The sequence below is a fragment of the Takifugu rubripes genome, chromosome 17, assembly GCF_901000725.2.
Source record: "Takifugu rubripes chromosome 17, fTakRub1.2, whole genome shotgun sequence".
Classification (NCBI taxonomy): Eukaryota; Metazoa; Chordata; class Actinopteri; order Tetraodontiformes; family Tetraodontidae; genus Takifugu; species Takifugu rubripes.
This window is the reverse complement of record NC_042301.1, coordinates 13,048,266-13,065,892: the sequence shown is the minus strand read 5'-3', so window position 1 is coordinate 13,065,892 and position 17,627 is coordinate 13,048,266. Positions and strand designations below refer to the sequence as shown.

Sequence of the window (17,627 nt, the reverse complement as noted above, 5' to 3'; positions counted from 1 at the left end):
ACCTGTGTGCTTGGTCTCTGTAGGGCCACCTCCCTTTGGTTCAAGCTGGGTGAAACGTTACTCTACATTTGTCAAAGAGCAGAAGATCCTGCACATGGTGACCTTCGACCACCGATCTGGAGGGAAGCTTGTGAGTTGCTGCAGAACGCATCAGACTCAGATGTCATATTGCCGCTTTTCCAGCTTTGCAGAACAGTAATATAAATGTAATGACCGATTGTTATTTTTCCTTTTTCTTCCAGGGCGAGACAGAGTCCGTCACGCTGAAGTCCTGCGTGCGCAAAACCACCGACGTGCTGGACAGAAGGTTCTGCTTGGACCTGGACATAACAGACCGGTACATCTTCGCTGACGCAGTTTCTCCATCACAGTGCTGCAGACACAAGAGCAGCATGATTTTTTTTTTTTTTTTTAACTTTTATTTTTTTGCTCTCACTTAACTGCAACTCTCCACTATTTTAATAAATATTTCATTTTACCTCGCAGCATAGCGCTCTGCAGATTTAGTGTGAAAATTCCAGCCCACACATCCATTTGGATTAGGATGAGTAAAGTGATTCAATCTGTTCTTCCATGACTAAAGATGTAGTAGACTAGTAAACCAGCTGGAATGACTAATAAGGCTCGTATTTGTATTCACTATAAATACCAGTGTGCATACGTGTTTGTGCTTTTGGGTGCGTTTTAAACAGTTCTTGCATTTGTTTTATGTTGATACTAACTTGCCTCACGATGTGTTATGTGAAAGTCTGTTACGCTGATGTTTTTTTTTTTTTAATTATTCTTGTTTTAAGGCCAGGCACGGTGCTAACAGTACAGGCTCTGTCGGAGGATGACCACAAGTTCTGGATGCAGGCCATGGGGGGGAAGGAACCTGTAAGTTGGTCGTGTTCAATATGACGTCATTTAAAATGTCTATAAAAGTGTTTATATTGCCCAATGAAATGTTGCATGTATTATTTTTAGTCAGAAAAGAAATTAAGGATTCTATTTAAACTGTGCTTGCTTAAATATCCACTCCTTTTTTAAGTTATTGTGATAAAATATATTTCTGGAGTAGTTCTGCTCTATGAGTTCTATATAATTCTTGGCTGAATATGTTTCATTTATATTTCACTTTTATTTCCTCTCTCTTTGATCTATAGATTGGTCACTATCTTGGGAGGACTTACTCCAAAGAAAGAGGAAGTGAGTATTCCAGCTGTCCAGCACCACAGAATATGAAGTACTTTAACGGCTGCAGTGTTTCACTCTACATTTGTTGTTTTGTTTCACCAACAGTTGATGCTCAGCTGGATGATGTGGGATTGGGTTTTGTGAAGAATTCCATCATTGCCATTGAAAAGAGAGGTAAATATAAAACGTCACTATTTAAAATTTACATCAAGAAAACCAATTCATTCAGTTTAACACAAGATTGGTTTCCCAGTAACTTGGGTGCAATGCCACATTTTAACACGAGGAGGCAGCCTTGTTCCAATATTAAAACTAACGATGACAAACAGAAACTGCAGCTTATATTGCCGATAATTCACAAACCTTCATCTTTTGTTTGTTCACATATACATATTTCTCCCATTCAAAACATCCTTAATTTCAATCCAGGTATCAATGACCAAGGCTTGTACAGAGTTGTTGGAGTAAGCTCCAAGGTCCAGAAGCTTCTCAATTTAATGATTGGTAAGTAAAACATTTTACGTATTATTTCTGCTTCAACAATCTGTTTTTGTAGGACTTATTTATGCAATACATTTAAGTATTTGTTATGGTTGCACTTCAGTAATTGTTTTAATATGTCTGGTTGATAGTGTGATGGTCTGTCCTACATTTCCACAAATCCAGTCTGTGTAATGTGGATCTTAGTGTTTGAACACATACATCAGCCACATTTCCTTCGTGTATCTCAGTCCTTCAGCCTCTGTCCCTTCCTTTACTCCCTGCATGCTGCTTCCTGCTTCCCCAGCAGAATCACAGTGACTTTCAGCACTGTGTTCAGAATGACAACAAAGTCGGGCAGCCACGACCATCACTTCCTCTGCAAAGCCTTCTTCCCCGCCTGCTGTTGACTTCATTAACTCTGTGCTGCAGCCTTCGGAATCTTTCTGTCAAGATTGAAATAAGCAGCACAACCATTTTTCATCAGACCTACCATTTCAAATGCTATTCTCAGTGAGGGTGAATTATTTGAATACCCAATTCCCTGAGTGCTTTCAACAAGATTTTCTTTATTTCTGCAGAACTGACTCGTTCTTATGCCAGATCCACATTAGTACTACTTCTACACCGTCCGTCACATTCACAAATACTTCCTGCATACAACAGAGTGAGTGAGTGAGTGGGTGATGCCGGCTTTAAACCCTGAAGAAAGTCTTCGGATCCTCCCACTCTTCCTCCTTTTCATGTCACCCACTACCATGGCAAAAGTCCAGCTAGAGAGAACTGAACGATTGGATTTAAGTCTCCCTTCATGTGACAGTGCAAACAGAGAGAGCAGCACCTATTGACTGTCAGGTAACAACAAACACAGAGGAGCTTATAAAAATGAGCTGCATTCTCTTGCACGATACCAGGCAGGGACTGTTGTGGTCTTAGTTTGATGCTCAGCATCTAATTTATTTTGTTGGAATTAAGAAATCTGACCACTTACTAGGTTGGATTCTTCCACCTTAATGGCACAGTTCACATCTTAACCCCTCAGTGGAATTTCTTGGACGAGCAAATGAGGAGAGAAGACTCAAGACTCGTCTTTGGATCTGCACCGCTCACATTAACTGTGCCAATAATAAAATCGGCTAGTTAAAAGAGGATTAAACGCAAGCATGCATTCAGTGTTTTAGTGGCCATTGGCTCTCAGTACACAGAAGAGGCAACCATGGACTCCTCATTTTCCATTTCAAAATAAAAATTAAATGTGGGCGGTGGTGGCTCAGTCTGTTGGGAACTGAACTGAGACGCGGAGGGTTTTTGGTTCGAGCACCAAGGCAGGCAAAACATGGAAGGGGTTCAGGTAGGGGAATGTGCCAGAGCACTGACGAGGTACCCTTGAGCAAGGTACGATACGCACTATTGCTCATATAGGGCCCTGCGATGAGCTGGCGACTCATCCAGGGGTGGACCCTGCCTTCACCTATTGTGTACCCTCTCTGTGACCCCGAAAAGGGATAAAGTGGTTCAGGAGAAGAGATGGGAATAAAATTAAACAATTGAAGTCACTGAAGTTTACTTTGAACTGATTTTCATATTTACTCAGCGCGTTTGTCCATCAACACCCAGCAGGATATAATCATCAGTCCTCTGGTTGCTAATATTCATTGTGCAGTTTTACTCGACAGGCCCGGTATTAAATCATGAGGAACTACTTTAACTGGCTCCTTTACTGCTTTTTTGCAGTCTTTCATGTGAGTGTAGAGAGCCTGTCCAGACATCACAATCGCTCAACTCAAACAATCTCACAAAGGCACAGCCTTGTCTACACACACACCCCCCCACACACAAGCAGCAGCTTTCAGAAATTGATAATGGACGGAGCATTCTGAGGGTTGAGCGAGCACCATGTTACAACAGTGCCGCAGTGCTTAGTGACCGCATAAGACATCAAAATAAAGACATATTAACCCTCCTTCAAACACCAAGCTGAACTCGACGCGTCGCACTCTCACACATTCTTCATTTCTTCTGAGGTTATTTAAGGTGCGACCCCAGGATTTTCAGCACAACAGCTTGGCATCCCTGCAGAGATGATGAAGTAGTGAGGAACTAATTAAACGGGTAATGAATAAAAAACCAGCAGACTTTTGCACCCCCCCCCCCCCCCTCCCTCCCCAGGGACTAGACCTAACCCACAAGGCTGGTGGCACCGTTTTTATTCCCACATGGTTAATTACAAGTAACATATTTATATTGTATATTTGAGCTTTCTAGTCTAACCACAAATTGCAATTTGGTTGTCTTGAGTTAATTAAAGTTTAGACCAGTCGAAGAGTTTTCTATTGAGAAAATCTGTCTGTTGTGATTCATTCAGATGAGAGGGCCAATGAAGTGGATCTGTCTGCCAGTGACGACTGGGACATAAAGACAATAACCAGCTCGCTGAAGCTGTATTTGAGGTAAGCATAAAGTCCAACCATCAGCAACCGTCAGCGGAAATTATGCAGATTGTGAGAATGAGGAATTGTTGCGGTGGATTTATGTTACTATGTTTAATTCTTTTAGATCTTCATTTCCCACCTTTAAAACCACAGAGAAGAATAATAGACTTTAGAGTCTATTGACAGCTTTTCTAAATTGCTCTAATTTTAATTATCCAAAGTGTATTGGAATACTTAACCTCTTTATGAGGTCCCGTGCCATGTTTGCCTGTTCCACATTTCACCAACCGCGTCCAGGTTGAGGAACGGTGCGGGTGACATTTAAGGATTAAAGATCAGGTGGCGTTGCAAGAAGCTAAGACAAATTAATTTAAATGCCAGGTTGATTCTGTAAACCTGGGCTGTTAGCAGCGAATTGACTTGGCCTCTGCTTTATTTGAATGAAAGAAAAGTATTTATGCTTTTAAGAATTTGGATTTTCCCTAATTTCTGTACAGCCCCTGTTAAAATAACCCTAATAGCTGGTAATTATATGCTTTAGAGGAATAGCTGGGCTAACCTTTCATGGACCATTAAAATGATCGCTTCGTGTTACTTGATTTAAAATAGCTGGTTTTTAATGGTTAACTTGGACACTGATCTGGATCCAGATTTTGAGTCTGAATCTGGATTCCCATCTAAATCCAGATACATGTGACGATCAAGCACCGAATCCAAAATTTCCTGAGTTATACTGATTAATAACATACAGGCCGATCTGGAGCCAAAGCGGAAATTTGCCGAGTTCATAACTGAGCCAAAGTCAGAATCTGTGCTCTCACACCGCTAACACCTTAACAACGTTAAAGTTGCATGTTATGCTATCTTGAAAAGTCTTGACTTGTCATTTACTTTGTGTCTGGCCTGTTGGAGTAATGCCGGGTCACTCTCCTGTTTCCTCTGAGGCTAAGTACCTTTGGCCACTATCCAGCTGCAATGTGCAAGTACCTTCAGACGAACTTGGTTATCTCGACGCGTGGGCCATTTGATTCCATCCCCGGGCCTAGCCTCATTAATCACGGCTGTGTGCAGGCCCTATAAAACAGTGCCCCAGCTATTTCTGTCCCTCCTCCCTCACTCCAGCTCTCCATTCTCCACCCCACCTCCCCCATCCTTCTCTTTTCCTCTCACTATCTTTTGTTAAAGGAGCCTTCCCGAGCCGCTGATGACCTATGGACTTTACAAAGAGTTTATTAGCCCTGCAAGTAAGTTCGACCTCCGCTTACTCACCACCAGACCATAAGAAAACAATAGCACATTACACGTGTTCTCTCCGTCCGAGCGGAGTCCAGCTCGTTCTTTTTCACCGAGTTATTGAAAAAAAGAAAAGTCAAGTGAGCAGCAGTTAAATTACTTTTTGCAAACCTCCTGCAAACTTTTTACTAATCTATTAAAGGTCCAGTGTGTTGGATAGAGGGAAGTGTATCAATATATGGAACTTGTTAAATATTTGCATTGCCTTTAGAATAAGCTGACAGCTATTATAAATGTCTTCTTAAAGTGCATTTCTGCACGTATTTTTCTGCTTCCTACCGTAGATTATAACACAGTGGACCTTTAAGTAGGTTTCAACGCTGTTTATTTATTTATTGATTCTGAAGGACACTCTTGTTTGTGTATTACATGCTAATGAGACACAATATGCTCGGTATTGATTTGACACAGGGCTTCCCTCTGGTCATGTGAAGGTGTTATTGAAGTCCAGTAAAAGGCCTTTCTAAAAGAAGAATTGGTCCAAGCTATCAAAATGCACATTTGTTGGTATTGAAAGTTTAAGCAGCCAGTACATCCATTAAAGTGAGTTACATGATTAAAAGGCTGCATGCACTCAGATAGTCAATGAGAGTTTCAGCCCCCAGATGATTCGTTTTGGCCAACTGATTATCATTTATTTATGAAATGTTTTCAAAGCAGGCCAAACTTGAATCTTATTACAACTGCTATAATTAGATCAGGTTGATGTTTTTATCAGGGGCTCGCAATGCCCCCATAATAAGGAAAAAAATGGAATTAGTGCAGATTTCTTTCCCCTTTCTGACAGATGACAGCATCCATAAGAAGCTTTTTTCCATGTTTTAATCCCTGTCGTTCCCATGGAAATGATATTTTGTGTGTCTGTGTTTTTGCGTGGGCAGTCAGATGCCCATGTGTGAGGAAATGTTTAAGAGATGATCTCGGGGGTTTTAACACAACCCTTTTATCCGGTAGTGACAGTAGCGTAAAGCTATCTCTCTCACCAGCATGGGGGCCCCACCTGCCAAATTCTAGGTGGCTTCAGACCAGCTATGATGCATCACGTCTTTTTTCACCCTATTGCTGCTGGAATATGTGATTCTCCAAACCTATAGACGCGAAAGTGTGTCCTTCTAGGCATTTGCTTTGGTTTTGTGTGTTGTTGTTTTTTTTATTATTATTATTATTTTAAAGATTCAGTTGAACTGTTTATTACGTTTGCTACTCTTGGTCGTCCTTCAGTTCCCGCCACCTTGGCCATGTGCCACTGGAGGAGCAAAGAAGGCTTTTTGTGGTTTAATCTGAGTTCCTGCCTTGTTTTGCTTCTTTAACAGAGGGCGAAAGTCCAGACTCTCGCATCCAAGCCGTCCACTGCCTGGTGCACAAACTACCGGAGAGGAATCGACAAGTCCTCGGGCTGCTTATGAAGCATCTGGCCAAGTGTGTATTCATAGTTCCTTTGGTCATAGTTCATGCAGCCCCCTCCACTCCCCTCTCTGACTCTCTTAGCTCTCTACTTTTCCATGTCTGTCTCCTCATTCTCACTCCACATGCTTTTTCTCTCCATCTCCCTCACTCCCACTCTTTTCACTCCCCCTTCCCTGCTGTCACTCCATCTCTTCCGTCTACTTAGTGGCTGCTGGGTAGGAAAACCGAGGCTGCTAGAATGAACATTTTAATGCCTTTTCTAAGGTCATCTGCATTTATTTAAATGTGTAGTCCAACGTTTCTGTTGGGAACTTAAACAGATTCAGAAATTACTTTTCTTGTCGACTCTTTACACTCCTGGCTGGAGTGCTTTTGTGCATCGTTCCATTCGTAAGATTAGATAAGAAAGAAAGATTTAAGGAATAATATTAGCCAACATTACAAGGTTTTACCTCAGCAAGCAACTAAATATGAGCAAATTGAAGATAAGTAAATAATCCCTTTTCCCTCAGGCAGTGAAAGTCTGGTGGATCTTATTTCATAGAAACCCTCTGCAGAATCAGGCTCTGGTAAAAAGGCAACCCTATTGAAATTGAATTTGGATTATCCAGCGTGAAATTCTCCAGACTGGAGAGACTTGAATATTTTTCTGAAGTTGGCGTGTTTGCATGTCCTGCAGGGGAAGGAAGCAAAGCCAGAATTTCACACTGCTATCTGAAATGGTTTCAGAGATGTTATAAATGTGAGTTGTCACCAATGTTTTTGTCTTCAAAGGCATCCTTTGAAGCTATTTGAACTGTCTCGCTGCAGATGCAGTGCACATTATCATATTAGGAGTGTGAAATCTCTTCACCTGTCCGTACGGGTTTCTCATCAACTCCACATTGGGGTTTTTTTTTGCTTTTTTGACCTCCTAAAGCAAAATCTAATCTATCAAGTTTCTCATGAGCTGGACAGCAAAGGAATTTGGAAACAATGTGACTTTTTTAAGAGAGGGGAGAAGATTAATCGAGTAAAATGCGACCTTTTTATCCTCTCCAGTGTGGCAGCTCACAGTAAAAACAATCTGATGACTGTGGCCAACTTGGGCGTGGTGTTTGGTCCCACATTAATGAGGCCACAGGAGGAGACGGTTGCTGCCATCATGGACCTGAAGTTCCAGAACATTGTGGTGGAGATCCTCATCGAGCATCACCAAAAGGTGAGGCCTTCCACTGACGTGCACTTCGCATCAGCAGAAGGAAAATGAACGTCTTCTGCTGCGATTTCTCTGCTTCTGATTGTTGAATTCTCATGTTTCGACACCAGAACATTAGAGCAATTTAGTTTGGTTCTGATGCTTTTCTCTTCGTTAAGGAACCACACACATGTTTAATGCTTTAATAAAGTGCATAATTCTTTAATTATAATTTGGGAGTGGCAGTTGGTAAACTTAGAGATTAGAGAAGCAAACAAAAGGTCAACAAATGGGAGGTAATTGTCACCTCGTCCTTGTACGTATATTCAATGTACATGTGAACATACTGTATAAAGGCATGTACGTTACAAACAAACATCTTATCTAATTAGGCCTTTGGTGTCTGTTTACATGTCTGTATTTTTGCTTGTTGTATTTAATGAGCAGTAATATTGGTGTCATACGATTTCGATGTTTTCTCTTGATATGAAAGACATAATTTCATTTTGGCCAACAGGGGGAGCTCTAAGAGCTCATACAACAGTGGCTTATTTGCCTGTAGGTTTTATTATCATAAAACACGTGATAACTTATTTTATTCCATATTGTCTGTTCATATTTTTATTTTTTTCCTTTTGCATGAATCTGTCGTTTCTCAGAGTTTATTCTTAATCAGCATGTCAAAGAGATGGCAGCATTACCTTCCAGGGGTTAAAATAAACCAGAAAATCCTTTTTTTTCCTTTTTTTTTTTGCCTATTGATGCTAACAATCTTTGAACTAGTCTTTCAAGGAATACACAGGTGTGCTGCACACCAACCTGGCACGCAAAGTTACTTCAGTGAGGCGCTGCTCCCTGAAACTCACACCATAAGGAATGTAGCGTTAGAATGCAGCAAGAGCATTTTGGAAAGTACAGCGTGTTAGAGCAGGGGAAAAGTGTAGCCGACAGACAGGCATTAACTTCCCTCACAGCTCAGTCCCTCTCCAGACTGTTGATACCTCCAGATATCAACAGTAGACCCTGTTTTACATTCACCTCCATCTGCAGAGAGAGAAGGAGGCTGCAGAAACTCTCAGCCATATCAGATTTCTCACTTTTTCTATCCAAACTTTCTCTCTCATGGCCCCTCCTCTGTGTCTGCCGCTCCCCCTTCACACTGTTTCTCACTTTTTCTGCCACTTTTCCTCTTCCTCTTCCTCTTCCTCTCTCTCTCTCTCTCTCTCTCCTCCCTCCCTCCACACTCTGTGATCCTTTTCTGAGGCTCTGCTGAGACTTCCTCCTCTCTCCTCCTCTGCAGCCCTATTCTCTTTCAAGTCTACATCTGAAGTTTATATGTAAACACGGCCCGGTGCAAACAGGCTGCACTAGTTGGCCAGCCCTCGTCAATCACACACTGGGATTTTATTTAACTTTTCGTTCTTTCAGAAAGGGTCATATTTACGAGGAGAGATGCACCACCTTTCCGGGGCTCTCTGCTCTGCTCCCATTTATGTTGGTGCAACCCAGAACTTTTCACATGGAGGTTTTAGGGTCCAAACAGGAAGCTGCTCAGCTCTCCCTGGGAGTGCATGCTGTGGTTGCCAATGGCCTTTCCCATTCATCTACCACTATATAAAGCTTTCCAAATCCTGTTTAATTAGCGAGGTCGATTAAGGACATGCTGTCGCTGCTGATCGGTTCTCTCCGACTACATTTACAGCCATTTTGTTTTCCTCTCTGTTTGGCACTAACGCTTCACGTTGTGCACTTAGATCTTTGCAGATGCTCCAGAGTCATGCCCCCTTTCACCTGCTGCCCCAGTATTCTCTGCCCCCACGAGACAGTCTAAGAAGCTGAGTCGACAAAACAGGCCCCTGGCTGTCTACAACCCACAAGCCCTCGACATTCAGACTGGTAAGAACTGCACCTGCGTGATTTTTCTGTAGATTCTAGCAAACCTTTAATGGTCGGCCTTTTTTCCCCCTCCGTCACTTGTTTACTGGATAAGGGGTAATTTGTGTTGGTGAAATGGGCATTTTTTTGTGCAGTGTGCAAAAACGAATGCAGACATGCTAAATCAGAAATATGAAAGTTATCTTCCAGTTAGCTTATTATTATTGGAAGGGGAGATAGTGTTTTGTTCTAATATGCAAAATTGAATTCCAGTCATTGCGATAAATCTCATAACATCAGGCTCGGTTTCAGTGGAAACTGGACTTGTCTTGGTTGACATGTCACCTCTCATGCAAGACAGAAATCGGAGACAGAAGTCCAGCTGCTCTGGATTAAAGCACCAGGCTCTGGCCTGGATAAATAAGAGTAATGGCGATCACTTTTGCTTCAGGTGAACAGACCACCTGACCCGGTGACCCAAAAAAATCCAACTCCCGAAAAGTGTCATCTCTGAACAGCTCCAATCCCTTCCATAATAGAAAGGAAATCCAAATCTGCTTACCAGCTTGCCTCCATTCAACTCCCGCGCTGGAGCTTTTACTTTGGGGTATTTTAATATCAGGAGAGATAATCCTTTATTTAACCTTTGTGTCGATTATATTAGTGCCACATAATGGGTTTTAAATCAAGTAATGTCCATAATTCTTGGACTGATGCAGAAAAATATGGCAAAAGAGAGGTTATCTTTGCCTGTGTGCACAGTGATCATATGTGTCATGTCGTCCTGGAGGTGTGATCTTGTATTAATGCCAAACCATCTTTATGAGGAGATGATCTAGGTTGTATATTGAGTACTAATTGCAGCAGAAATACGTCTGAACCAGTACTGATACATCCTCAAGGACAAAATTAGTGTGGGGGGACTCGTTAGCTAAGAATTGCTAACTCTGACATGCTCCTGCTACAGATGCCATCTTTATTGAGTCTTGTGCCCACTGACCCAGCTGCAGAAATACTCCTGTGTTCACCCGCTGGTCACAAACTGTCTAGTGTTTTGTGCTGAGCAGCCAGTGTGCAGTAAGTTTATTAGAACTTTTTCAATAAACCAGCTGTCTGCTGCAGCAAAGGCGATGTCATGAGAGCGGCGAGAGTGAACCAAGGCAGAAAGGTTGTGAGCCAGACGGCCAAACACCCAACCGAAGCTCTACGAAGCCACCCAGGGGAGCCGAGGTTGTCATTTGATATATGTTTTTATGAGAACAATATTGATTATGGCTGCTTTCCTTAAAGCAGAGGTGTCAGCAGTGTTGGCACAGGTTTAGCAGTGAGTGACAGGGAGGTTTCACTTTTAATCTGTCACCACAGTGGAAACAAATGTGACTTTTCCAGCAAGAGCAAGAAAAGTCCACAACAGAAACACAAGCCATAGTTTTTAGCTGAGTAAAATAGACATGGGTGTGCCTGTCGATGCCTGTTTCACCACATATTAAATCGGTTTTACATGATCATTTAAGGCACCCACGCAGGTGTTCTGACTTATTGTGTCTGATTGGGCCGAATTCTCCAGACTGTGTGGGCATGGACAGACGGCGCATGATTGACATCTCCCTCACCTCCCCGCTGCGCCTGCGAGGTCGCGCTAAAACTTCGCCATCCTCGACTCTGGAAGTTTGCAGCACAATAGTTCCACCCAAATGAAACCCAAGCAACAGAACCTGTGCAGAGGCGTGTGTCCAGTGTCTGTCGTCCTGCTGTTCACTTTCTAATGTCTGAATATTGGTGGACTATATTGTAATAATTGGGGAGTATTTAAAACTTTAGTCAGAGGTTAATGGATTATTTTTTTATGGGTACAGAAGCCAAGAAATGCTGCTTAAAAATGCCCTTTAAACTGGATACTTGGAAGTTGTTGTGATATTTGCCGCCTCTCTTTTAAGTGCCAGCAGTGGGGGACAGCTCCAGCATCACCACAGACGAGACGTTGACGGGCAGCAACGAGTCGGTATCCTCGCAGTCATCCTCCGCCTCGGCCTCGGAAATGCCCGCCGACGGCAGCGAACACACCCCACTGTGCACCAGCCTGAGCTCAGGCAGCAACAAGTTAGTAAAAGAGTGACCTTTAGTCCAAAATCCTGGAACAAAACCAGCATTCGTAGGAAGTGACGTCGGCCGCTCAAGGCCTCGAGTGTTTTAGCCTGCTTTATTTACGCAGATTAAACATGGTCGGGATTAATTTCTTTCTCTTTTTCTTAATATTAATTTCAATCTTGTTGTGTGGCTTGCATAATCAGTTTAAAAACACATAATTAGTGCACATTTCCGTATGACTCGATCAATGACAGCACTCCCATTAACCAGTTTTTATACGTTGCGTTTGTCTCACTGGTTTAGAGTAATCCCAGTTGAAACTATCGATACCATTAAAATGGGGTAAAATGTTGTTATGGACAGCTGACGCATCGCAGAGATTTTAGCTTCAGGGTGGAAGGAAGGAAGCGGGGGTGCATTAACCATCTGGTTTTTATCTCATAAATGCGGCAACTGGTAAATGTTAATCCAGTTTTTATTGAAGGAAATATTCTGTTGGTGTGTTTAAAGAAGACATGTTTAACTAACTTTACAGGTTTAGATAAATTCCGAATAGTTTGTGTTTAGTTCTTGTTCTTGAATTACATTTGTGATTTTGACCGGACTCTCAGGACCAATATTATAGTGATAAAGGAACAAATCAGGTGTCCTGTTATTGTAGCTTCTTTTTAAAATAAGATCAAGGTTTTCGAAGCATTCGTTCTGGAAGCTGCTATGGTAAACTCTAATGTTCAGTACTCTTTTTTCTTATGTTATTGTACTAAAGTATTCATGAGTTAATCAAAATTGAAGCGATGGATTAATCTACTATGGAATTATTCTTTTGTGCCTGCTTGATAATTATGCTATTAGTCAAATGTCAGCTGTTTGTCTCTTTTCTTGGCACTGAACAGAAACGGCTTCTCTCGCTCCCTCCCCTTTCTCTCTCTCTCTCTCTCTCTCTCTCACTCTCTCTCTCACTTCCTCCCCTTTTTCTCTCTCTCTCTCTCACTCTCTCATTCTCTTGTCCTTGGTCCTTTTTGTTGTTTCCAGCCCAGGACTTGTCTTGAATGTTGATGTGAGGGATGAGTTATTGGGTTATGTTGCAGATGTTAGACGGGCTGCTGTGTCATGTCTACAGCTTCACCTTGAAATATCCTTTCTTCAACCACGCTGTCCCCCTCTCCTCTTCCTCAGCCTCTTCCTCAGGGTGCCAGCATAGAAATAAAGTCAGCCGAGGGTATCGCTTAGTCCATTTTGACCTCCCAGATTCAGGGAGTGTAGGCGGGTTTATACTAAGCATTTTTCTTCAATTTACCCCAGAAGACGGACAACGGCTATTATTTATGTAACCAGCTCCCTTTTTATTTTATTTTTTATTTCCTGTTGGTATTTTTTCACACATATGTGGCCTCATGGTGGACGACGGAAGGAGCAACCTTAGGAGGTCATAAATCTCAGCTCTTATTTGTGCGGAGGACAGGTGGCCAGCCATTGGCCATGTAAATTGTATTGACATTGGAGCGATATTCATCTTGTTTACCCCTATAGCCACGGCCCCAGTCCCTTTATGAAGACTTGTGCCATATGTCACAGCGTGTCGCCTTGGCATGCTTCGCTCATAAATCGTAGCATGCGAGGTTGCAGAGCCCTGTTAGCGGCACCTCTCTGGACTGGAACCCAGGGATTCGGCTTCAATACTAACCAGGAAGAGCAATAAAGATGCAGATTGTTAGATTACTTTGGAGGCTCTCGGAGCGTTCAGGAGCGCGCCCTGAAAACAACACGGTTGTATCACAGATGATCATATCATCCAATAACTCTCTGGCCTGACATGTTTTATTATCTCTGTCATTCTTGAGATCTTTCCTCATTTTTCCACTTCCTTTTGGATTCAGTCGCAGTTTATCACTCCCCGATCGCTTCGCCTCCAGTCCTACCCAATGAGTTTATGTTATGTTATTTTATTTTTTTTCAGCCACTCCCCTCTTCTGGCAGATGTGAATCATAAAATGGTGGATCAGAGGTTATTTCCTGCCCAACCACTGCCAGTTTGGGTGGGCTTGGCTGAAGATTTTATCCCACTTTTCTCTTTGATACGCAGTAAAATCCAAGCGCTGCCTTTTAGCTTAGTCGCCTCTCCCCCCTGTCTGACGGGTGAAAGTGGCTCGTCCCAGCATCAGTTCCACGCCAGGTCGCCGAGGCCTGGATGCTGCAGGGAGAAATTCCTGCAGTAATAAGAACCAGAGCTCCGCTTCTGTTGATGAATTTGTCCACGCTGCTGACCTGGCAGCCTGTGATAATGTGATAATAGCAGATGGTTAGGAAGGTGAACCGGCTTTTTCCAGAATTCAGTGAGTTCGGAGTGGCGATGGCTGGTCAAAATATCCAGTTGACATATTTTTTTTGTGTGCAGTACATAAAAAATGGAGCGATTAGGTTGACAGATGAGTGGATTTATGTGTTTATTTTAGCACGGGAAGCCACATTTACACAGAAAAATCTGTCGAGTTTGTACTGTGCACATTCAGAGAAAATAGAAATGCTAAATATTTACTTTAAACAAGTGTTCCTCATTTCTTAAATACCAAAACAATGTTGACATGGATTTATTGATTTATACTGATAAAGGAGAGCGGCTGTGTGCCGCTGCTTTATCCTGTGTGTAACAAAGAGGCTATTCTTCAGTTATCGATGTGAAAATAAAATGATTTTGGTTACTTATCTATAACATTCCTGTGGTTTATAGGGGGGACATTCCAAAAATCCCTTTTTTCCCCTCTTTGCCGTTCCATATTGGACTTCAGGAACACTGAACTCTATCTGGAACCTGAACTCTATTCTAACAACTTTAGAGCGTGAGGAATGAAATAATGTCATGTTTAGTTGAGCCTCGGGAACTCTAAATCTTCTGTCTGATGGTAAAAGCTGATATTGTGCAAACAGAAGGAGAAGGGTTAGTTATAAAACCGGCCAGAGACGACATCCTTTTAGTGCATCCATCTTGAAAATTTGAGTCCAGTGTTTGCCAGGTGGGGGTGAGCTAATCCTCCTGTGTCTGCCAGTGCTGTGTGAAATGATCTAAGACCATCTCTGAATCCTGATTCTGGTATCTCCCTGGAGAATTCCTATCTTTTCAGTCGATGCTAAGGATGCTAAGATCGTTATCATGTCGCGTTTGCTTGTGTGGGATAATATAACGCTCTACAACATGCCAAAATATGAGCGCTGTATAGCTGTATTTATTCTGGTATATTACTTATCATTGGTACTTTTCCCTTGTGGGTTCTATCCAGGTGTAGTAGCCTCCGCTTCATGGCCTCCTTTCCACTCAAAAATGCCCGTTTTGCATTTGGATAACACGTGCCTTCGTAAGATACACGTGCAAATGCCAAACATAGCTAATGCGCTGTGATGTGATCAGCAGGCTAGAAAGGTGGTCAAAAACATGTTGAGATCACGTACGATTGTTATGGTGATAAACGCCGGAGGCAGGAGAAGGAGTAGAAGCCTAATTAGCAATGGGAACAGGAAATCTCGTCACGGAACTTTCAGCTTTTGATTCTAGAGATGCCGTTCTCCACTTTGACAGCGACATCTGCTGGCGTGCCGATGTTCCAGCGAGGCTGAAGCACTGGCACCCCTGCAGGACAGCAGCCCTCATTTGCAAACACAGAATGGTGTTTTCATTCGAATTTTACCCAAATTTACCACATTTTTCCATTTTGTTCATGTGGGACATCGCTACGTGTTTGGATGTGATATGAATTATTTTTGCGTATTGCATACATTTTCTTTAGCAAACTGTAAATTCTGTCCTCCTAAAATAAGCATCCACATCTGGAGAGGGATTTTCATAAAAGCCTCATAGAGTGCTCTTTCACATCGGTCCCCATTTACTCTATTTAATCATGTTTACAGAAGAAGCTTAGCTAGGTCTGTGATGGGTAGAAACAACGGATGAGCAATTCAAAGCTTGATGCTATTTTAGTTGAAGAGAAATGGCAAATGATTTCCCTCAATTTGGCTTAGCTATAATTGTGAAAGCAATTTTTGGATGAATCCATTTACCTCTGGTACATTAAACAAGTTTCTAGGGCAGCTACGTAGCTTCCACTGCTTCTCCGTGTTTATTCTGTCGTTATTTAGATATCTGTTTATTCTCAAGATCTTCACGGATTTCTTTAATCCCTCTCCAGCAGTCCAGTTTTTAGCGCTCCAATTGTCTAACATTGGTTTGAATGTTCAGTTTAAATTTGCTTTTGCTTGTGTCGGCGGGTTTCACTGGCAGTGAGTCCAGTTCTGGTCCTCCCTGGCTGTGACCTGGGCTCGGGGTTGTTGTTCCCAGACCCATGTTAATGATCTGGTTTGCTACACTGCAGTGCACTGTCTCCCCTCCCTCCCGTGCTGATGCGAAGCAGCTGATCACCACGTCGGCCACACGCTCCTGCAGAGCTATAAATCACCCACAGTCGGGCTCGGCCCAAATGGAACAGCCACCGCTGGGAATGGACAAGCTCACCAAGGCGGGAGGGGGGTGGCTGGAGATAGGAGGTGTTCACCTCTGCCCACAGCCACAAATGCTCTCCTACCTTGTTCCCCCTTAAGGCAGCCGTGCTCGCTCACTCTTCCAGCGACTCCAGTGTGAACACAGCTCACAGCCTCCTCACCTCCGGCCCCTCCCCAGCTGCTCCCTTTAATTGCCTTTATTAGCGTCTCTATGGGAGCAGCAGCTAGGAGCAATTTGCTCATTATGTACTGTATTAGCACTGGCCCCGGGGCAGGCATGGAACACAGGGGGGTGCCTGGCTCAGACGCCCGCTCTGCTCTGCTTTTACCAGGGCGCCTTCTTCCATTCTATAGATCCACCACACACTTGTTGTTCCTGACATCAGTCAGCAACCACAGTCCTTCTAGTCAAAGACACACCCTCAAAACCTCCCATCTGAGCTACTTTGTGCCAAAAAGACAAACAACTGTGTCTTTTTGTCTCAGCAGTTCTCCAAATAATCATCATTTTGACGCATTGCAGTAGAATAATAATAATAAGAAGCATCTTCAAGTCCTGGAGTCAAACGAGGATGATCACAGAAATAAAGAAATAGCCACTGAAACATCTGCTGCAGCATGTGAAGCGTGTATGAATTTGGTTTTTGCTCCGTTCCTTCGTCACCTTGGAGGAGAACCCGAGGAAGCTCACATGAATGAGAAAAGGTGTTTAAGCAGGGGACTTTATTTTAACCTGTGTTAATTTCCTCATTTATACGCGCACAATAAACCAGACGGCAGCCAGGCGAGTTTGCGGAAGGTCATAATCTAGCATTGAACTGCCTGTACCCTACCTTGTCTCCATAGTAACAGGTTGCTCAGTTTCTCTACCGCCCAACACTTATAGTAGTTGTACAGCACAAAGGCACCTCGGCGCCACTGGTTTTCGTGCAGCATAAAGATCATGATGCCCTAAATCTTCAGCTTTCTTCTTTTTTTCCATTGTGCCTGCAGATCCTCTCAAGCAGCCGTCTCATGGTCAGCTCCGGCACCCTTAGGAGGGGGTCACCGGTCAGCTCCAGCACCCTCAGGAGGGGGTCACCGGTCAGCTCCAGCACCCTCAGGAGGGGGTCAACCTGCTGCCCCCCTCGCTGCTCCTGAGAAAGAAACGCCTGAAAAGTAAGATTTGCTTCCTTAAAATCTTTCTTCCCTGCGAGGTTGGTCATTTTCCA

The 17,627-nt window shown here is 43.1% G+C and overlaps 1 protein-coding gene across 2 annotated transcripts in view; it reads left to right on the top strand.

Annotated features, from left to right (window-relative positions):
- arhgap10 (Rho GTPase activating protein 10) overlaps positions 1–17,627 on the top strand; it is a 36,954-nt gene that overhangs the window by 13,259 nt on the left and 6,068 nt on the right. For both annotated transcript variants that reach the window (XM_011612955.2, XM_011612953.2), the window contains exons 9-21: positions 24–130; positions 243–337; positions 795–876; positions 1,146–1,188; positions 1,282–1,350; positions 1,606–1,680; positions 4,022–4,106; positions 5,274–5,332; positions 6,695–6,800; positions 7,830–7,989; positions 9,720–9,861; positions 11,778–11,940; positions 17,410–17,574. In XM_011612955.2, the coding sequence (XP_011611257.1) occupies positions 24–130; positions 243–337; positions 795–876; positions 1,146–1,188; positions 1,282–1,350; positions 1,606–1,680; positions 4,022–4,106; positions 5,274–5,332; positions 6,695–6,800; positions 7,830–7,989; positions 9,720–9,861; positions 11,778–11,940; positions 17,410–17,574 (1,351 nt within the window). The remainder of the gene's footprint in view (positions 1–23; positions 131–242; positions 338–794; positions 877–1,145; positions 1,189–1,281; positions 1,351–1,605; positions 1,681–4,021; positions 4,107–5,273; positions 5,333–6,694; positions 6,801–7,829; positions 7,990–9,719; positions 9,862–11,777; positions 11,941–17,409; positions 17,575–17,627) is intronic.